Genomic DNA, 22,695 nt, shown 5'->3' on the forward strand with positions numbered 1-22,695 from the left:
TATGAGAGTGTGTAAGTGAGTCTATGTGTGTGTGTTTGTATGTGTGTGTGAGTATGAGTGTGTGTGCTTGTATGTATGTGTTTGTATGTGTGTGTAAGTGAGTGTGTGTGTGAGTATATGTGTCTGTGTGTGTGTGTTTGTATATGTCTGTGTGTGAGTGAGTGTGTGTGAGTGAGTATGTGTGAACAAGTGTGTGTGAGTATGTGTGTGAGTGAGTGTGTATGTGTGAATAAGTGTGTGTGAGTGTGTGAGTATGTGTGTCTCTGTATGTGTGTGTGTATGTGTGTGTTTGTGTGTGTGTCTGTGTGTGTGTTTGTATGTGTGTGAGTGTGTGTATGAGTATGTGTGAGTGTGTGTGTGTGTGAGTGAGTGTGTATGTGTGTGAGTGTATGTGGTGTGCGTTTATGTGCAAGCACACATGTGCACGTGGAGCCCAGAGAACAGCTTATATAAAGTGAACTGTTTCTTCCCATCTTTCTGTCAGATATGGGGATTGAACTCAGATCACAAGACTTGTGTGACAGGTTCCTTTACCCACCGAATCTTCTCACTGTCTCTACCCATCTCATTTTCTGAGACAGAGTCTGAACAGAGGCCGAACCTGCACCTTAGCAGTTCAGCGAGACTGGCTGCCCAGGAAGCTCTAGGGATTGGCCCGTCTCTGCCTCCCCACCTCCGGGATTACAGGCACATGCTATCACGCCCTGTGTTTCATAAAGGCATTGGACATCGCTATGCAAGCCCTCATACCTGCCTGGCAAGCATTTCACTGATTGAACCATCTCCCCAGTCCCAAGAGCTCTCCAGATGCAGCGATATACCACTCTCCCCATTCATTCCGACTTGGAAGAGTACTGTGTTTATTACACCAGCAACTCCCAGGGGCCTACAGCCTTCTGAATCAGTTCCGCAGCCTGCGGCACCCAAATTGGTTTGAATCACAGATCTGCAAATATTTCTATCTCTAGCAATGAGGTGTTTCACCATCGCAAAAAGCCTATTATTTTATACATATGGCAACGTTTGCTGAAAAATGTATTTTACTTAGAGGAAATCAAATAAGTAAATAGTGGGGAAGATATGTAAATCAGCAGAACATAAAAACGGTGCAGAATAAAAAAAACGTGCTGTATTGGAAGTATGCAACTGGGTTGGTGCTGACGGAGCCTTTATGAACTGCTAACACTTATTTATTTGATACCCAGTCTGGATGATCTAAGAGTTCTCCAAGGTAGTTTTTAAAAAAATGTGAATAGCATGGAGAATTATGAGAATTCACTGGCTGTGTTCTCCAACATCGTCAAAGTGATTTTTTTTTTCTTTGAAATCTTGAGCTGAGGTGGGCAGCAGAGCTGGGCTTTTGATAGGTGTATGTTTATTCCTACAACACACGCTGAAGGTAAGAGAGGAGTAGAGGCCTAAAACATGTGATCATCAATGGATTCCTACACGCTTTCAGCCAACAACCACTCAATGTGTTCTCACTGGGGTTGGGCACCTGTGGGTAAGCTAGGCACCCAGAAGGCAAACATTTATTTACGCCAAGGGACTTCTGAGAGGAAAGGGTTTGGATGGTAGCCCTCTCTCTTCCAGTGTGGCTGATGCTATGAGGAGGATGGGCCAGGACGAATTGGGAGGCACCTATGACTGAATGACAGGAAAGCATTCGGGGACTGAATGCTAAAGGATACATGAGCAGGAGGAACCCATGGGTGACACCAGCAGGGGACACAAGCCACACCATGGAGGCTGTAGGAGGCTGAGGACAGGGCACGACTGAGAGAGCTCAGGGGTCTCAGGGCTCTAGTCTTGACAGGAGGGGTGGAAGGGACCCATAGGCCTGAAGGCTGCTCTTAAGGTCTATACTGGGCTCCAGTTTCATCATGGCTAATGAGGGTGACTTTGCTCCCCAGGGATGATCAGTGTCTAAGTGGAATTGGAGTCACACTGGAGGGGGGGTAAATAGGAGGAAGAACGGGACTGTTTCAGTTTCAGTTTCAGAATGTACATTAGGGCTTTCTGGACTGGGTGCTGCACATCACTAATCCCCCACCCCCACCCCCGTGTGTGCACGCACATGCATGTGCTCATATGTGAAAGTTAGAGGTTGACACAGGTATCTCCCTCCATCACTCTCTACCTCGTTATTTGAGACAGCAACTGTTACTTAACCGGTACTAACCAGTGCTGATAAACTGCCTGGCCAGCAAGCCCTTGTGATCCCCTTATCTGTGCCTCCCGAGTGCTGGGATAATAGATATCAGTTGTACCTACTTCTAATATTGTTGCTACACATCCAAACGCAGTGTGTGCATGCATGACAAGTACTCTACCCATGGAGGCACATCCCAGCCCCGCCATTAAACGTTGATTGTTTGTATCTTTTAGGCATGTGTGAGTGTGTGTGTCTTATGTGTATGGGTGCTGGCAGAGGTCAGAAGAGGGTGTCAGATCCCCTGGAGCTGGAGTTACAGGCAGTCATGAGATCCCCAATGTAGGGGCTAAGATAGGAACTTGAGTCCTTAGCAAGAACTGCACGTGATTTTCACTGCTGAGCCACCTCTCCGGCATGGTCATGGACCTTTTAAATTCCTCTGATTTGGAGAGCTAGCATTTGCTCGTTCTTGAGTGTATGGGACACACAGAGAAGGCCTGGCTTCGGCTCTCCGCAGGCACTCTCTTCATTCTTAATCCTTTCGGCAGACACTGGGGATTCAAAGACAAATGAGACACGGTGGGACGCAAAGTGTTCTGATGCTATTTTTAGGGGATGCTTTCTGTGTTTAGAATCCGTCCTGCATCAAGGTGGGCAGAGCTGTAAGAAAAGCCTCTCATGGTTTCCTTCTGATGGCCCAGCATGCCCTGCAGTGGATGGAATGGGTGGGCAGATGGGCACCAGACACCAGATCCTGTCTTAGCAACTGTGAGGTTTTGATTCTTTCTTTGCAGGTTGTATTTTCTGTTTCTGTGCTCAGGAATGGTCTGGGAGGGCATATATATATATATATATATATATATATATGTATGTATGTATGTATGTATGTATGTATGTATGTATGTATGTATGTATGTTGTGGTTTGCCTTGGAGTTCTCTCTGAATTTGTAAAATAAAGGCAAGAGCTCAAGATTTGGGCAGTGGGAGGAGTCGGGAGCGAGAGGGGAGGAGTCAGGAGAGGGGAGGAGTCAGGAGGGGAGGAGTCAGGAGGGGAGGAGTCAGGAGGGAGGAATCTGGGGAGGAGAAAGGAAAAAAGCGAGGAGAGAGTTGTCGTGGGAGAAGGAGAAGCTGGAGACCTGGCAAATAAAAGGTGCAAGGGATGAGGGATTTGGGAGCAAGGAATAGGACAGTGTAGGGTGGATCTGCCCAATCTAGACGCTAGATTGTTTTCATATTAATTGAGTTGCGTTTTCTTTGTACTGGCCGATCGGGTTGGAGAGGAAACTGAAACAAATATATATATATTTGTAAAATAAAGGCAAGAGCTCAAGATTTGGGCAGTGGGAGAGTCGGGAGCGAGAGGGGAGGAGTCAGGAGAGGGGAGGAGGCAGGAGAGGGGAGGAGTCAGGAGAGGGGAGGAGTCAGTTTTATATATATATATAAAACATGTTGAAACAGTGGACATTGCCAGTAGGGCTTTTGGCTTCCTGCTCTGTGAGCAAAAAGGGATCCTAGGATCTGGAGGGGCACCGTATATCAATGGCTCACGCTTGAGCCCAGGACCTACAGAGAGGTCTAGATCAGAAGCAATGGGACAGCTCTCTGAAGGACTGTGAAAGACTTAATGGGAGGTGTCATCTGGAGCTGACTTCACTTGGAGGCCTAGTTGGTGGCTTGGCTCTGGACTTTTGGATAGGGAGACCTGATATTGTCACCACTCTAATGGGCAGGCACACGGAACTCATTCCCACATAAAGGCCATGAGGTAGACAGCGTTCATGACAGACTGTCTGTGCGGGGATATGAAGGACTCACGGGGAAGGTGACCTGTGAGCACACCTATGTAAGAATGAAACGTTTTGATTTTGAAGCCAAATAAAGAATGGGGCCAAAGGGTGTGGGGAGAAGTGAAGACAGGGTGGAGATAATAAGGAAGGAAGGAAGGAAGGAAGGAAGGAAGGAAGGAAGGAAGGAAGGAAGGAAACAAGAGAGGAAAGATGGGCTGGGGCCATAGCTCAGTTGGTAAAGTGCTTGTCTTGCAATCATGAAGGCATGAGTTTGATCACCAAAACCAGAACAATAACTTTACATATTGTGGCATATGCTTGTAATTGTAGTATTGGGGAAATAGAGGCAGACAGATTTCTAGGGTTTCCTGGCCGGTCAGAATAGTCATATCAGAAGGTTCCAGGTAAGAATAAGGACCCTGTCACAACAAACAAGGTGTAGAGCTCCTGAGAAATGATATCTGAAATTGACCTCTGGCCTCCATGCTGCCCAGCCCTATGCCCAACATATGTACATAGACCTCTCCAAACACACACACGCACACACACACACACACACACACACACACACCATACATATACACATAAACATACACAAACACACATACATACACACACATATACACATAAACATACACAAACACACATACATATACACACATATACATATACATACAAACACACATACACATATACACAATACACACACAAACACACACACATATATACAAACACATATAGACACACACACAAACATACCACACACATACACCACACATGCATACACACACACACACACACACACAAAGAAAAGATCTTGCCATCACACACAGCTGAATGGTGGGCTGTGCTGGCCTCGGGCTGATGGCTGGGACAGCATTTGTGCAGCCATGGGTTAAGTGTGGTCATGTGGAAGTCTGGAGCAGGAGAGGCTCGGTACTCACATCACTTCTAGCCGTGCCGTTCGGGAGTCGTTCCCTCCCTCTGATACGATTTCACAGGTGTAGTCCCCGATGTCCCCTGACCACGTCTGGCTAATGACAAGCGACCCATCCTTCTCCACCACAATTCTGGAGCTGCTGGATGGTGTGATGACCGCGTTGTCCTTTTTCCAGACGTAGCTGTGGGCCAAGCAGAGGGTTGATCACAAACTGAATTGGAGAACAGAGTAAAAATTACCAAGTTAAACTTTTTTTTAAAAAAGAATGAGTTTGGGCCCGAAGAGATGGCTCAGTGGTTAACAGTGTGCCCTGCTCTTCCAGACGATCCAAGTTTGGGTCCCAGCACCCAAGTCAGGTGGCTCACAACCTAGAACTTCAGCTGTGATGATCTGACACCTTCTTCTGCCTCTGTAGACAACAGCACACGGGTAGCATGCATTCACACAGACACATGGTGAGGTGGTGCCAGGCAGAGGCCTCAGATAATCTACAGAACGCTGATGGATGCTCTGTTGATACAGTGATGGCTGCAGGAAGAGTTTAGTTGGTGTTTGCCCGTCATTCAAAAAGACCTGAGTTAAATTCCCAGAATCTACATGAAAAGTCTAGGGATGGGGACTCAGCACTAGAGAGGGTCAAAATCAGGTAGATCCCAGGGGCTTGCTGCTCCCCAGGTTTAGCCTAACCAATGAGCCCCTGGTTAAGTGAAAGACCCTGCTTAAAAACAAGGTGGAGGGCCAGGATAACTGCTCAAGGTATAAAGCACTTTCTGTACAAGCATTAAGACTGGAGTTGCGCTCTCCAGCACCTGCCTAAAAGCCGAGTGGGTGTGGTAGCCGGCCCACCTGTAATCCCAGAGGGATCCCCAGAGCAAGCTGGCTGCTAGACTAGCTGAATTGGGGTTTAGCAAGAGATCTTGTCTCTGTAAGTGAAGTAAAGAGCCCTCAAAGGCATACACCTCTGACCTCCCCATCCATGTGCCAGTAGGTGTACATGCACCTGCACATGTATATGCCTATACACATGGGAACACACACACACACACACACCAAACAAATAGGACAATGAATATCTGTCTGAGCAGATAGGGACTCTGTGGGTCAGAGGCAGACCTGTCACTTACTGAACTGAACTGAACCCACCTAGCTCTCCTGTCTTGGTAATAAGCTTAAGACCCCCAGGGAGGCACCCCCACCTCCTGAGCAAAGTTCAAGGCATCTCATAACCGCTGAAGGCCCACCACACTGGCAGTCTGTCTCTGATGCTACCTTTCTTCCTCGTTTAATCTTTATGGCCAAATTGGCACATTTTTCTTTTCCAATACAGACTCAATTAAGAGCCTGTCCAGTACTAAATGTCCCTGGGCAAGGCCCTAGTGATGGCTGGATTGATGAAAGTTCTGGTTCTCTTTATTAGAAGAATTTGATCACATTTTCAAAATGTGCCAGCCCTTGCTGCCCTGCGTATTCACAGCACAAATTTTCATGAATTAGTCACAGGAGGTCACCCAGCAACACAAGAGACAACAGGAGAGAGTCCACTTGAAGAGAAAGGAGAGATTGCCCTGAATATCCTGGGTCCCTCTACAGTGGGGACAGCCCAAATCCTTCACAGGAAGGCGGCCTCTTCCACTGACCACATGAAGTGCTGCAAAGGTACCATTCAAGCGGATGCCTCTGAGCTCTTAAACAACCCCATGTCCTGCTGCCTTTACAGTGACTGGATTCTTCTCTAGGTGTGAACGAGGCCTAGGAGGTGGTAGGTCTCCCAGGATTCCCTCAGTAGCCTTTAACGTTTGGCTTCCTATTTGTTCCAGACCTAGAACTCTGGAGGGACTGGGAGGGGGAGGGGAGGGAGAAATGGATGGTTTGCCAAACACTTGCGCTGACGGGGTGGAGGAGGGTCAAGTGTCTGAACGCAGTCCTCAGTGCGTGCTGAGCCATCCCCTCTGCTCAGCGTGAACTCCCGATTCTGTCCTTGTGACTAAGTGCAGCCTTTTAGAACTAAGTCGGGGGTGGGGTGGGGTGGGGTGACCGTGCTGCGGGATCTCTCTCTCTCTCTGTCTCTCCATCTACTCCCCTCCTGCTTGATTTATTTTCAGGGTTGAGTCTGAAAGGTTACAACTCCCCTGTTCCTTGAGGCAGGGCTCAGTGCTGAGGGCCACCCGTCTGCTGCCAGGCTCTTGCTTACCCGAAGTGGCCTGGTTTTGGACTTTGTTTTATCTGTTTTGGGTTTTCAGACAGGGTCTCGACATGTAGCCCTCGTCCTGGAACTTGCTATGTAGACTCAGCTGGCCTTGAACTCAGAGGTCTGCCTGTCTCTGCCTCCCCAGTGCTGGGACGAAAGTCTGTGCCACCATGCCTACCACCTTCTTATTTTTGCTTTGAGACAATGATTCCTGTCATGAATCATTACGTGTCTGAGGATAACTTCCTGTTTCTCACCTTCCTGTTTCCACCTCTGGTGTGCTAGGATTACAGGCACGCGGCCTGTGTATGCAGTGCTGGGGATGGAACCCAGGGCTTTGTGTGCGCTAGGTGAGCACTGTATAACAGCCACATACCCAGCCCAAGTGTCACAGTTATCATCATCAGCTTCCGGTCTACATGATGTCCCACTTGGCATTTGGAGAATGGCCAAGTCTCCTGGCTCCCTCCTCTGCCCATGTTTCCCTTTTACTGTCTTGGATGCCTGCACACCTTCCTTCTCCCTGCTGTGCAGAAAAACTGTCCTTGCAGGGTAGAAAGCCCGTCTTAGGCATTGCAGAGCTTCCACATCAACCCCACGGAAATCCTATTCCACCCCTCTGGATTTTTGTCTCATTAAGTATCAGCCCCCGACAAGCGTGTTCTACAGACAGTGCATTAACCTTGGCAGAGAAATCACACAAAGCTCTGCTGAAGCCACGGAGTGGAGCATAGCCCACTGTAAATAATACATACGTCTGGGGATGGAAGACGGATTCCTGTGATTAATGATGGAGCTCGCCTCTGGGAGACGCCATCATCAGAGAGGTCTGCTGCTAAAATCAAAGACACCCCACACACACACACAACTCGCCCTTCTCGTCTGGACTCCCCCGCCCCCACCACCATTAACCCAAGGAGTCTTAACCAGTCTTAAAGAACGAGAACAGTGAGCCACCGGAGAGAGGTCCGAGGGTCGTGGGTGGCTCCGCAGCACAGGGTGGCTGTCGTCCCCTTAATCACTACTCGGTCCTCTGGAGGGTGAACGATGGACGTTCGATCTGAAACAACACAAGTCACAGCCAGATGAAGTCAGCGGTGTGCGAGCCTGTGCCCTCGGGGATCACGAACTGGTCATCTGACATCAAAGCCTCCAAATTCCCTCTCATCTTGGCAAAAAACGGGTGTAAACGGAACCGCTCAGCGATGTTCAGGGAGTGGAAAACAAGCCTTGCTGTGGGCAGTAGAGTCAGTTCGTCTCCCCGCTCCTAAGTCATCCCCGATCTCCAAACGCCCCAGAACAGAGAGACAAAGACCATGTGGAAACGTTTAGAGTCTGGACCCTTCGGAGTGTCTCTGTGTGTGTTTTGTGGATGTCAATCTCGGTTGCTCCTCTGAAACTGTCTACCTTGTGTTCCTGACGGGGTCTCACTGGCCTGGAACTCACCAACCAGGGGAGGCTTGCTGGCCAGTGAGCGCCCAGTATCTGTCTGCCTCTCAGTCCCCATCATAGGAGGACAGGCATGGCCAGCGCTCCCAGCTCTGCTGTGTGGGTTCTGAGGATCCATCTCAGGGTCTCAAGCTTGCAGGTTAAGCATCGGACTGTCTGAGCTATCTCTCCAGCCTACAGTCTGGATTCTTAAAGCAGGAGCAGAGATGGAGGCTGAGTCACGGGGATCACAAGTTCAAGGCCAGCTTGGGCTATGGAGTGAGTTCGTGCCCTGTAGATTACAGGCTAAGTTTAAGAGCAGCTTAAACGTATCCCTCTCTCACAAGAAAGGTAAACAGAGGGCTGGGGAATGTAGCTCGGTGGTAGAAGTCCTAGGCTTAATCCCTGGTGCTATAAATGAACACATACGTAAGTAGCAGGTAAATAATATCTCCATTCTTCACTAAGATAATTATTGCCCTAAAATTTCTAGTGTCCACACAGTGCCCTGTGACTCTGGAAGTCACTTTTGTGTGTGTGGATTGATTGTATCAAAAGAACAACTCTGTGACAGCTGTCATCGATCCAACGCTTGAGAGTGAGCGTGGATACCCAGGCCCACTGTGAGTTACCGAGGACCACACTTCTATGTCCCAGGGCTTCCCTTGAGGCCCAACCTAATGACCTGCTAGCTGTGTATCAGGAAAAGTTCCCGCGTCTTACAGTCTTTGCCCATGAGAGGGCATGGGACTATTACAGACAGCTAGACTGAGCAACGTGGGTAAGTCTGCTGGGCACTGAGCTCACTGAGTGTCGCTTAGCACGGTCCTAACACGGATCTTCAACAGATCCACAGAAATTTCTGGAGCATGATCTATGGAGAGTCAGACCTCATTTTTCCCTTTTCCACAAGCTTGTGAGTATGAAGCTAACGTTTCCCCGTGCATGGGACCGGCTTGACTCCAACCTCCAAATATAATGAAACCTGCCTGTTAGTACTTTGCGGATATCGTAGGGATTTAAATAAGCTTTAAAAAAAAAAAAAAGAGCCTCTTGCTGTTTCGAGAACACCTAATAAAACATTTTTAAAGGGTTATTTGGGACTAGAAAAATGGCGCAGTGGTTAAGCACGCCTATTACTCTTGTAGAGGACTGAGTTCAGTTCCCAGCACCTAGGTGAGCTGCTCGTAATTCCAGCTTCAGAGAATGGAAAGCCTTTTTCTGGCTTCTGCAGACACCTACGCTCATGTACATAGCCTCTACCACCGCCCCCAACACGCATACATATAATTGAAAATAATCTCAAAAATTCCATTACAAGGGTCATTTATCAAAATGTACAGTGATGGTATGTGAGAATGTGCAAGATATGAGTGGAAGTGGTGTGTGTATATGTGTGTGTGTGTGTGTGTGTGTGTGTGTGCGCACTCGTAGTCATGTGTGTGCATGTGTATCTTTAGAACTGACCGTATCTTCTATTTGAAAAGTGAGCTGTTAATAAAGGGAACTGAAGTAACGAAAGGAAAGAGCATTTACACACTGGAGGCAGGGGACATTTGGTGTCCGGATCATCACTGGACAGAAAGCAATTCTTTTTGTACTTCAAGAACCAGGGACCTGCAGCTGAGGCTGGCAAAGGCTGGAGGGACAAAGGATGCTCCCACTGTTTGCTTCTACAGGAAACATCCCTGCGTAAAGCAGTTGCACATCAGACGGTATAGAAAAAGTACTTTCTGTTGCGTGTGCACACCTGCTGGTGTGTGTGTGTGTGTGTGTGTGTGTGTGTGTGCACGCGTGCACATGTATGTGTGCATGTGGAGGCCAGAGGTCTATGTCTGGTGTCTTTCTTAATAATTCTCCATTTTATTTCCTGAGACAGAGTCTCTTGCTGTACCTGGAGATGTACCCAGAGATGTACAGGATGAGACTGACTGTCCAGTGAGCCCCGGCCTCCTCCTGTATTTCTTTCTATAGCACTGGGGTTACTGGTGTATGCCTGATTTTATGTGGGTGCCGGGGATCAAACTCTTAATTGCAGACCAAGTATCTTATCGATGGAGCAATCTCCTTAGACTTCTAAATACTTTCTTTAGGATATCAATGATTAATTCAATTTTCTTATAAAATTAATCAAAACATTAGTTTAGCTATTTCAGCCAACCGGGTATAATAAGTCTCCTGATTTGAAAAAGCCGATCCATTACCGATCTTGAAACAGCCCCAGCGAATCTCTGCATATGTCTCCTAATTATTCTTTCAGAAAGAGAAAATTTAATTACTTAACAGATTTCTATAAATTAGTTGTAAAAACAATCACTTTCTTTGGATGAAGGGAAAAAATCTAAGGAGATTGATATCCCTGGGACACATGATGCGGAGATAGGAGCAGGGTGCCCCATAGATTCTCAGAGAATGGTCCTTACTCCACACGGTGAGCATGGCGGACGCGTTCACAGAGGCCTCCGTGTTGGTTGCATAGCAGGCGTAGTTGCCAGCATCCTGGATGAAGACAGGGGCTATCCTCAGCCCCCCGGATTCCAGCAGCATGAACCTAGGGATCCGAACCGAGCCACTGGCCAGAATGTGGTTCCCTGAAGAGGAGAAGAGAGGTGCATTAGAGGCACCGCCTCTGGCAGGGAAGGAGAGGGAGGGCGGCAGCTGGGTGGAGAGTAGGTCGCACCACGGGAGCATCCTGGGTGCAAAATGCCTGAAGCGGTTTTCCCAACATCACTGAGGATCGTGAACACCAGGAACATGCTCACTGCCTGGCACTGTGAGATTCTGTTAAACAGGTTCTCATCTGAGTATGGAATCCTTGCCGTTGGGTGTCTGCATCTCCTGTTTACCTCACATCCAGGGCTCAATATCTTTAGGAGCCCCAGCAGGCAGATGGCCCTGGCTGAGGGCTTAGGTAGAGGACAGCCATACTCACACAGTTATTACTACCTTTTAATTCCCACTGACTTGGCTTATTTTAAAAAAAATTGTATGTGTGTATGGCAGTGGTTCTCAACCTTTCTAATGCTGTGACCCTTTAATACGGTTTGGCATGTTGTGGCAACCCTCAACCATGAAATTATTTTTGTTGCTACTTCATTACGGTAATTCTGTTACTGCTATAAATTATAATGTAAAGATCGATGTTTTGTGTTGGCTCTAAGTCCCTGTAAAAGGATCACTTGATTACTCAAAAGTGGACCCACAAGGTGAGAACCACTGGTGTACGGGTTGTATGTGTATGTTTGTGCAGATGCACACGCACAGGTTCACATGTAAATGTGTGCATATGTGTAGAGGCTGTCCTTTTCATATATTTTTTTATTTTTTGAGATAAGGTTTATGGCTGAGAACTGGAGCTTGTAGTGCCATATTGGATTTGGGCCTGGCCACTTTGTAACTGCATGGCCACAGTTAGTCATGGGATTGTTGGACAGAGGCCTCTCCCATGTATTTACGGCACAGGAAGAAAAGACCAAGTAGTAAACACCCGGTGTCTCCACTGCATGACCTCTGCTGAGCATGACCTCGGCGGATGCACGTGGAACTGACACACCTGGACCACACCTGGGTGGTGGTCAACTTACTTCTGTCTTTTACTTCCCCAGCCTTTATCCTGGAGATTTAGGCTGGTCTTCTCGGATTTCTCCCTAATTAATTCAGATCTCGAAGTTGGTCTTTTGTTACGGAAGTCACGAGCCAGGTAGTCACGAGCCAGGGTTTCCCATTGTGCTTCCCAGATATTTCCTGGGGAACTTGGGTATATAAGTGGTGAATAAAGCTACAGGAGTGTCTCTCTCTTCCTCTCCTGGCTTGACACGAATAACCTGTGTGTGTGCTTCTTTCATCCCGTAGGTTTTCGCTCGATTCTCGGTACCAGGTCGGTGCTGGCGCCGACAGGAGCTCACAGACTGGGCTAGACAGTCTGGCCAACAAGCCTCCAGGATCTCCTGTCTCTGCCTTGCTTGTTCAGGGATGACAGGTACCCAGCTTTGCAGAGGGACACCGGGTACACAGGGGTGCTGGGGACTGAACTCACGTCTTCATGCTTATGCCTCAAACACTTTACTGACTGAGGCATTTCTCCAGTCCCCAAGTTTTCTAGAAGCCTGGGTTCACCTGTCTCACACCGCACCCTCGCATCTAGTTCCTGTCAGAGGTATTCAATAAATGTGACTCAGTCTTCCCTCAGTGATTGAGAAGGGGAGAAATGCAGCCAACATTCTAGTGTTTTCCACAGCAGCCATGCCGCTGCAGAGCCACCTGCCTTTCTTCCACGTGATGGCGGGCTTGGGAGCCCCGGACACCTCACACCTCAGGACAGCCGTCATCCCGTCAGTAACCGTAGTGTCCACTGGACGCTGGGTGAAAGCAGGAGCAATATCTGTTGTGGGGAGGAGGGGGGTAACAGTGAGCTGTGGCACCACCTCTGAGAGGCCTGCCTGGGAATCACACAGAACTTGCAGGACCAATCAGAGGGAAGGATCACGATGTCAAAACCCAGTAGTCATTCTGGCGGGGCTCCAACTCTGCGTTATTGACCTCTCAGGAATCACCTGTCATTATTCAGTGTCTAAAGGGATGTGGAAGCCCTATAGGAAGTTCCGGGGGTCCAGGAAGCTTGTTTATCTACAGAAACCAACTGTCTTTGTCCTTTAGGTGACAGACTGTGTCAACTACAGGATGACGTGACTACACTTCCCGGGAGCACTCTGAAAGCTGAAAAACATGTTCAAGGACTCCTGTTCCATGCTGTGGCTTCTTTTTATTCGTGGGGGACAGGCAGGTGGTGTGAGGGCCACACAATCCTTCGTGGAAGGAATGCAAGAGGGGCATGCTGGGGTAAAATGCGGCCAAAGTACCGGTGTTTTCCAGACCGGGCACATGGCAGTGCCGCCTACTCTTTTCTACATGGTAAGATAGGTGGTTGGGGGTGGTGGTGATCCAGACACCCACCATACACTCCCACATCCTCCTGCACAGCATGTGTTCTGTGCTACATAGCTGTGACATAGACCATGCCCCTTAAAGTCTACCATATCTATTACCAGACCCTTTAAAGAAAACAAACACACACACACACACACACACACACACACACACACACACACACACACCACCCCCACACTATCTGGTCATCTCTGCCTCAGAACACCCTGGCCACATCCTGGAAGGTAGGCTTTAAATAATTCCAATGGATGCAAATTGAGTGTCTGGCATCAAGCCCAATATTATTTCTACCGCGCAGAGCAAGACCGGTCTCCTGTGCTCCGGTGTGGAGGACCAGTGTAACTCCTGGCACGGGGGTCAAGGACAGTGACCTCCCAGTTTACCAAAACACACGCATGCATTTTAGGAACCCGGCCACCACTTCACACATGACAGGGAGCCACCAGCGCCACGCACGCACGCACGCACGCGCACACACACACACACACACACACACACGCACACGCACACGGCCACACCCCGGTGGCGCTCACATCTGCAGAATCAGCACTTTGCCTCCAAAAGGGCAAACTTGAAAGGTGTAATTCTGTAACGGCTAAATTCCATTTCATTTCAGAAGAACAATGTTACAGCTGCGGGAGATTAGAGAGAAAACCCGCAGATACAGTGAGAACCTGTTCTTTTATTTTAGTTTTCCAAAGACAGGGTGCCACGGTATTTCTGCTAATGGGATAATAAAAGAAGCCCACAAAAGAACTATAATTGTTCAATAAAACTAAAGTAGGGAATGAAATTTTTTTTTAATGGAGAAGAAAAAGATCAAAAGGAAAAGATTAGTAGAACACTATATACTCAATAGTATTTCTGATTCTGTCCAGAGGGAGAGAAAATGGAAATATTTTTCTACTTGTCTCAAAAAAGGGATTTCTTTTTTTCTTCTCTCTCTCTCTCTCTCTCTTTTTCTCTTTTCTCTCTCTCTCTCTCTCTCTCTGACAACTCAGCCTTAAAGAGCAAGGCTTGCAGGTGTGCCTAGGGCTTGGCTCTCCTTAGCTCAGAGCCCATCACAGGGCCCGGTCTGTTCACCCCAGGAGCTGACAGGATGCTACCACCCTGTGTTTAGGCAAAGGGGCAGCTCTGTCTGACCGGAAGGCTGGCCATACTGTTACTTACTGGTCACATCCAGGTAGGTGTGAGTCTGAATCTCTCCTCCTTCGTTATTGGCAAAGCACTGGAAGATTCCGGAGTCTTCTGGACTCAACTTCTGAATGTGCAGGCCTCCGCTGGGGAGAACTCTATACCGAGGGTTTTGGAGCTTGCTGAGGGGGACAGCATCTTTGTACCACTGGAGGGTGGGAAGAGGAACCCCTGGGTAGGAACAGAGAGAAACATTGCATTCCAGGGGGTCTCTGTAGGCGGGGGGGGGGGACCGAATGTCTTCCAAGGCAATCTTCCCACACCACGTCCCATCTACTAGGGACACACCCCTCATCTCACATGAAGAAACCCACACTGAGAGGTCAGAAGAGGAAGAAGAAATGAGCAAGGGCCAGGGGCCCTCCCTACTCTCATCTGAGGGCCCTGGGTTTCCACTCATTTAGAAAGATTTCAACTGCGACTGCCCTTGAATTTAGGACAGGATTGATGTCTCCGAATCTATCCCTGCTTGGAAGGCTGGTCCAGGGTTATTGGGAACTTCTAGATGGGGTTAATGTGGGTGGCACCGCTGCACGGGCTGGGGCCCTTAACTGAACACAAAGGAGGAAACAGGCTGAGTCCTAGCCTTCCCCTCTCTCAACCCCCTGACTGTGAATACAATGTGACCATCACCATCACCTTCCTGATACTCTGCATCCCTGCCATGATGGGCTGAACTCCCACGCTGAGCTGACAGATACTTAGTTACAGCAATGGAGCAAGTCCCTAACATAACGGCAAAGTTCATAACAGGGCTTCCCAGGCTGTGAGGATTGGGCAGGTTTGCATGTAAAGCTCCTGCCAGGTTCTTAGCAAGGGCTGTGTGGAAAGTGTGGGTACTCATTATCACAGTCAGTGACAAAGCTGGGGCCACTTCAAACACCGCCTCATCAGCAGTGAGCTGGTGGATATCAGTGGCCTTAAGGAAAGTCTGTATGACTGGGGGAGTGACTTACAAGCCTTGGGGACACCCTGATTAAAGGAGGTGAAAGCGTGTGAGGTGTAAGCTTGTGGACACTGAAAAACTTGCTTTGTCCCTAAGACCCTATGTTGACAGGAAGTAAGGGTGCAGGAAGCCCCTGTACCCACCCCCCAAGAGCTGAATAAGCTGACAGCATGGCAGGGTACTGGACTAGAAGGACTAGAGGAACAGACAGGCTCAGAACCCAGGTCCCTGCCTAGTTTCCCCCTTCCTTTTGAGTGGTATCTCGGTGAAAAACAGGTCCTGGCTTCCATGTTGAGCATTGAGACAGGTTTACATAACCTCGGTGGTATATAGAAAGCGGGTGTGGACTCGTGGAGCCCTTCTCCGCCATGACAGTAGTCAGTTCACACAGCGCAGGGTTGATGGACGACAGCATTTCAGTGCCTGGGCAACCCAGGCTTGAGTAGGGATCATTTAGAGCCTCCACTCAAACCTGTGCAGGGCGAGGGGAAGACAGCTTCCTGCAGAATATCTCTGGCCTTCTGAAGTTCAAGAGGACCATTCCCACCCAGAAATCGAGAACCAGGTGGCAAGAGGCTCCACAGAGAACCAGCCCAGACCCACACGACACTAACAAACTTCAGTGGGCACGGGAACCGAGGGAGATACAAAGAGTTGGTTCTAGAGTTTATATGCCTTTGTTCTCAGTTTCCTTACATTAAAAAAAAAGATGTTTTTTGTTGATTCTGAGACAAATTTTGCTACACAGCCAGGTTAGCCTTCTTGCTTCTGCCTCCTAAGTACTGGGATTACAGGCACGTGCCTCCAGGCCTGGCATTATAAAATGGATTAAAGTTTTAAAGAGCACATTTTGCCATGATTTCAATAAGGCTTCCTCAGACCCCTGACTCAATCTCCGAACGTGGGTGTAGAAGGCCCATTTGAATGAATGGAGCTAAAGTTGGGAGCATTTCCAGATGATGTGTTCCCGGGCAGTCCTTACCCTTAATCACGTTTCCTGTCACCTCTCATTAAATCAGGACAACTTTTTAAAATCCATTTCGAGGTAAAAGCATATGCGATTCATGTAAAACCTCGTAATGGTGACTACATGATGTAGCTCTCCAAGGGTATGCCTCCGCCTCTCCAGCTCCCATGTGGTTTGTCCCACTGCCAGAGTTAAGGAAAAGCTGTAAATCACATGACGGCAGAGCCATGTGGGGAAGACCCGGTCAATACACATTTACAAGTCCATGCTTAACAGTTTACCCTGCAGGAATTATGCGAAGAGGAGAGCCTTCTCCTGTCAGAGGGAGAAGGTTGAGATCGTCATTTATTGAAGATAATAATGACTACATGGGAGGGTGGGAGTGTTTCTGTTAGGGGTAATTTAATGTCAAGTGGGAACCGTGAGCCCCGCAGTAGTAGCGGATGTAGTAGAGAATGCACTCGTTTCTAAAATACAAACGTCACATAATGCCTCACGCTCAGAGCCACACTTTAGAGGCTGCTGCGCTAGCAGGAAGAGGACAAGGCCACCACAGCATGAAGTGTCTCCTCTCAGCACCTGCTCCAGCCCTCTCCATGCTCTATGGCTGCGTTAATAGAGCATGCTTAGAGAGTGACCATGATGAGGTGACCAGGAGTGGGGACCAGAATCTGCAAGTCCTCTGGTGAAGAGTAGGTGTCATGTCAATCACTGGAAGGGACTTCTGGTCAGAGGCGACTGCATTTACCAAGAGCCGTTGGGAGCCTCACAGCTCCCATTTCAGAACGGAAGGGTGGAATCTGTTGAACATAGGGAGGCGATTCTGCTCTTGGTCCTAGGCATTGGTTCTTGGGGTACCTAAGTGTCATGGCAGGAGCGCGTGCTGGGGGCACATGCCCATGGACTGGGTATTTGACTTGTACTGCATTGCCGAATGGTCCCAGCACTCGGCGAGCAGCTTCTACATGCCAGACACTTGGTGACAATTTTCCTGTACGTAACTTATTTCATCTTGGAGGCTCCAAGCGTAATTCTAAACTGTGCTTTCTCTAATGGAAGGTTTCAACTGTGAATACAGAGACGACATCTCTCCTGTGAATTAGAACACTCACTAAACTAGTAGTGTGAGAAATATGCCAGTCTGGCCCATTTTTCAGTAAGAGGTGCCTTGAAGGCTCAGCAGAGGGCCAGAGACAAGCAGGAGGCACTGGTCCCCTGTCTCCCCTAGCTAGCTGCTGATACCTGCTTGTCCAGGTGCTCCCAGTTCATCCGAGGGTAGCAGTTGGCCACCACTCAGAAAAGGAGAGAGTCACCAGCCCCAGGACATCCATTAGATAAAAGCTTTTTATCCTGAACCAATTGGATGGGGAATTTAGGACTTTTTTTCTTCTGCCTTTTCTATAGGCTGATGGCAGGCTTAGCAAGGTCATAAAATAAACTGCTTCACTTTCGCTACTCTGTATCTCCAGCATTCTCATTAGGAAGTGAGGGTCATTGTTTCTCACAAAAGCAAAGCTTCCTTTCCAGCCTGTAGTGAGAGGAAGAAAACCGTTTTTTATGATGCCAGATCTAAACAGACAGGAAAAGAACCTTTTCATCTGTACGGGTCTTCCCAACGGATTGCCTTGTAAAGTCAGTGGTGTGTGTGTGTGTGTGTGTGTGTGTGTGTGTGTGTGTGTGCATGGTGGGAGGGGCAGCATTATGTAACTCCCTGTGAATCATATGGTAAGGTTCATGGGCAGGGTAATGGGTACAGTGAGTCCCAGGGAGGAGGGCACAGTGACTTGTAGAGCATGAGAGCTGTCCCAGAGCTAAAAGGGCAGAAAGGCAGGAAAAGTTCCTGTTCAACATCATTGACGATACCTGGGATATAGCTTAGTCGGCAGAATGCTTGCCTAGCACGCACGTTCCGTTCCCGGTACTGCATGCGCCACGTGTGGCGGTTTCTACCTTTAATCCCAGCACGCAAATGTGAATGCAGGCAGCTCGAGTAAGTGCTCAAGGTCAGTCGTGGCTATACAGCACGTTTGAGGCCAGCCTGGGCTCTCTGAGATCCTGCCTTTAAACGTTAATTAATTACCTAACGAATAGTAAAAGAACTCTCCTTTTCTTGAGGATGGATGGATGGATGGATGTGGTCCCCAGTCCTTATCATCTGAAGATGAAGATGGTGTACGGACAGCCAAGGTCTTAGACTCACATACTCTGGGGAACCCAGACCCTGAGGGGAGTCACAGGGTCTTCTGAGTCCTTCACTTCTTCCCCCTCTCGAGGGTAAGTAGGTATTACATCTTGCCAGCCCTAGGCTGTGTTAGAGACAAACAAGGAAGCAGGTTCTTCACAATGGTGACTTCCTTCAGCAACGTCCCAGGCTGGCTATGGAGCCCCAGTGTCTAATATTCCCAAACGTCATGTTCCCTGTCCCCCTAGAAGGACGTAAAGGTTGCTCTGGATAGTCAGGGTCATTGACCACAGGTCCCCATCTGGGACTGCCCATACTCACCCATGGCTCGACACGGGATGTCCACGGTTTCTTCTACTTCCCCTAAAATCCGACTCTCTGGCTCAGCAGTGAAATATGGTGGCTCTTTAAACAAGGAGAAGAAAACAACCCCTAAGTATAAGGTATGCTGTAGCCTGACCATGAAACGCCCTCTCTAGGTGCATGAGCATGTGTACACTCTAGTTCCCAGATGGTGGCACTGTGGAGGAAGGTTGTGGAACTTTCAAGAGAGGGAGCTGCTGGAGGAAGTGAGAATCTGGGGATGGGCCTTGAGGCATTGTAGCCAGACCTCACTTTCTGCTCATTCTCTGCCTCCAGAGTGTGGATGCAACGCAGAACACCCTGCCTTCCGTTCCCACCACCGTGACTTCCCCATCATGGTGGACCTGTGAGTGACATAAACCCTTTCTCCCTTCAGTTGCTTTTGTCTGCAGTTTTAATCACAGCAGTGAGAAAGTAAGTAACCCAAGAAGGATGTCAAGGGCCACCATGTGCGCTCCCTGTCACCCGTGGGGTGTGTGTTTGTGTGTATGTACATGTGTGTCTGCACATGTGTGTGCCTGGGAGTCTGTGTGTGTGTATGCACATGTGTCTATCTCTGTGTGTGTGTATGTGTGTGTATGTATCTGTGTGTCTCTGTGTGTATGTATGTGTGTATGTTTATCTGTGTGTGTGTGTGTCTATATGTGTCTCTTTGTGTCTGTGTATGTGTGTCTCTGTGTGCATGTGTCTCTGTGTGCATCTGAGTATATGTGTGTGTGTATGCATGTGTGTGTGCCTGGGAGTCTGTGTGTGTATGCATGTGTGTCTATCTGTGTGTATGTCTGTGTATATGTATGTATGTATGTGTGTGTGTCTGTGTCTGTGTATGTATGTATCTGTGTGTGTCTGTGTGTCTCTGTGTGTATATATGTGTGTCTGTATGTGTCTCTTTGTGTCTGTGTATGTGTGTCACTGTGTGCATTTGTCTCTGTGTGTATCTGAGCGTGTGTGTATGCACGTGTGTGTGCGTGCGTGCGTGTGTCAATGTTGTGTGTCACAGAATCTGCAGCTCAGCAATTTGGCTAGACTGGAATCCTCCTGTCTCACCCTTCTCTACCCTAGGACCAAGATTACCGATGTACGCTGCCAGGCCTGGCTTTTTATCTGAGTGCCGGGGGCTTGAACTCAGCTCCTCGCGTATGTGTAGCAAGGACTTTATTGACTGAGGCATCGCCCCGGTCCCCAGTCTGAGCTCTCAGGATTGTTCTAACTACATCATCATTAGTCACCATCACTCTCACAAGCTCAAACTCGGGGAGCAGCGGGCAGAGGTGATTCATATTCCAAGGTTTCAGAAAGCAAATTACCACTCAGGGCGACGGCTACTTCTCAGTTTATGGGCTTGAAATCATGGAATATCTTAATTCACATTTTAGAAAGGGCATCCCAAGAGCTTCATAAAGGTATATTTACAGCACAGTACTTTATAGGCTAGTTTGTTTCCATATCTAAACTAAACACCACCCATGAGGCATGTTGAATAGCTCTATAACAAGGGGCCAGGTCTATATCACAGAACAGCACAGAACAGCCTATTAACTTGTTTGTTTTTTTTTTTAAAGTCTTAGCTGTTCTCCTTCAAAACGTAAATTTAACACTTCGATGGAATGTAAAATAACAATGTGTGTGTGTGTGTGTGTGTGTGTGTGTGTGTCCTATAGGAATGGGGGACAGGCAGAGACTCTCCTTCATCCTTAGCATGTGTGTGTGTGTGTGTGTGTGTGTGTGTGTGTGTGTGTGTCCTATAGGGATGGGGGATGGGCAGAGACTCTCCTTCATCCTTAGCTTGTGTGTGTGTGTGTGTGTGTGTGTGTGTGTGTGTCCTATAGGGATGGGGATGGGCAGAGACTCTCCTTCATCCTTAGCATATGTGTGTGTGTGTGTGTGTGTGTGTGTGTGTGTGTGTGTCCTATAGGGATGGGGGATGGGCAGAGACTCTCCTTCATCCTTAGCATGTGTGTGTGTGTGTGTGTGTGTGTGTGTGTGTGTGTGTGTGTCCTATAGGGATGGGGGAGGGGCAGAGACTCTCGTTCATCCTTAGTATATGTGTGTGTGTGTGTGTGTGTGTCCTATAGGGATGGGGATGGGCAGAGACTCTCCTTCATCCTTAGCATGTGTGTGTGTGTGTGTGTGTGTGTGTGTGTATGTGTGTGTCCTATAGGGATGGGGGATGGGCAGAGACTCTCCTTCATCCTTAGCATTAGTGTGTGTGTGTGTGTGTGTGTGTGTGTGTGTGTGTGTCTTATAGGGATGGGGCATGGGCAGAGACTCTCCTTCATCCTTAGCATTAGTGTGTGTGTGTGTGTGTGTGTGTGTGTGTGTGTGTGTGTGTGTGTGTGTCTTATAGGGATGGGGCATGGGCAGAGACTCTCCTTCATCCTTAGCATTAGTGTGTGTGTGTGTGTGTCCCCTATAGGGATGGGGGATGGGCAGAGACTCTCCTTCATCCTTAGCAGGAGGGAAGCTCCTCAGCTTTTCCTTCCCTGGCCTCTCTTCTTGTGTGGGGCGGAGGAAATGGTGGTAGTATTAGGCAATGAGTTTCCCTGGAGAGTAAGTTGCAACATTTCCCCCAGTTTATTCAGCAGAATCCAGCCGAGGCATGGCCAGGCCTGGGAGCATTAAGGTGGCAATGATGCTTCATTATCACGATGACAAAGGCTCTTGTGTTCGCTTTCTGCATGATAATTAATTTCTGGAGGCAGCTCCCTTTCCTTGTAATGGTGTTAAATGTGGATAATAAGGCTTGCCGTGTATCCAGCTTGACCTACCTTAAGAAAAAACCCCTCTAACCAGGGTAGGACCTAAAGAAGGACCCAGAGATAAAAACAAATTCCAAGAAGAAAAGACTGAAGGTTTCTGAATGGGCAGAAAGTAGGCATCGACTCTGCAATTACATCAGCCTCTTGAGCAGGAGCCCCGCCCCAACTACCCACGTGCACGTGGAGGTGGGTGTAGATTCACTAGACGGAAGCAAAACCCTCTGGTACGGGTTTTGTGTGCACAGACCTGGCCCGGAGACGAGCCGTAAAGATTTGAAGTCTTCGTTTCTTTGCTGGTCTTTAAACACACATATAGTCCCTGCCCAGCCGCGTCTCTCTAATCAATAGAAACGCAAGCAGCACTATTTATGTTCCAACTCCACAGCCGTACAGCCTGTCAAGGACCTTACGCACGGGTCACGGCCCGCATTCATCAGTGGATGCTAAATTCAATAGCTACCATCATGTTCTGATTAAAGGGGTGTGAGGGCAAAAGGGGAAAAATTAAGTTAAATATCAACATTTGCTCGTGATTAATTACAGTTTCCATTTCCCTCAGTCAAACATTCTATTTTTAGATAACTGCCAAGTCCCAGGCAGTTGTGAGTCATAATGTGGGAGAAGCTCGTATATCTTTTCCTCAGTTTACCCTGTGGAACTCTGTCCTCTTAGGATCACAGCTACAACCACCTTCATCAAAGCCCTTGTGACTTCCCTCGGAGACCCTCACATGCCTGTTGACATTCTCTCATAGAAGGAGGCACGTAAAGTCTTTAGACCCTTATCTGAGATTTCAGCCACTCCCTCCTGCACCTTCCAACTCACTGTGCATAATTTT

The 22,695-nt window shown here is 48.4% G+C and overlaps 1 protein-coding gene across 1 annotated transcript in view; it reads right to left on the reverse strand.

Moving 5' to 3' along the window:
* The window catches only part of Sdk1 (sidekick cell adhesion molecule 1), a 429,935-nt gene that overhangs the window by 250,973 nt on the left and 156,267 nt on the right, over positions 1-22,695 (reverse strand). The window contains 6 exon segments of the mRNA XM_032887198.1: positions 4,888-5,064; positions 8,029-8,131; positions 10,923-11,090; positions 12,764-12,880; positions 14,617-14,811; positions 19,057-19,140. Of these exon segments, the coding sequence (XP_032743089.1) occupies positions 4,888-5,064; positions 8,029-8,131; positions 10,923-11,090; positions 12,764-12,880; positions 14,617-14,811; positions 19,057-19,140 (844 nt within the window).

The sequence above is a fragment of the Rattus rattus genome, chromosome 16 (genome assembly GCF_011064425.1).
Source record: "Rattus rattus isolate New Zealand chromosome 16, Rrattus_CSIRO_v1, whole genome shotgun sequence".
In the NCBI taxonomy this organism is placed as follows: Eukaryota; Metazoa; Chordata; class Mammalia; order Rodentia; family Muridae; genus Rattus; species Rattus rattus.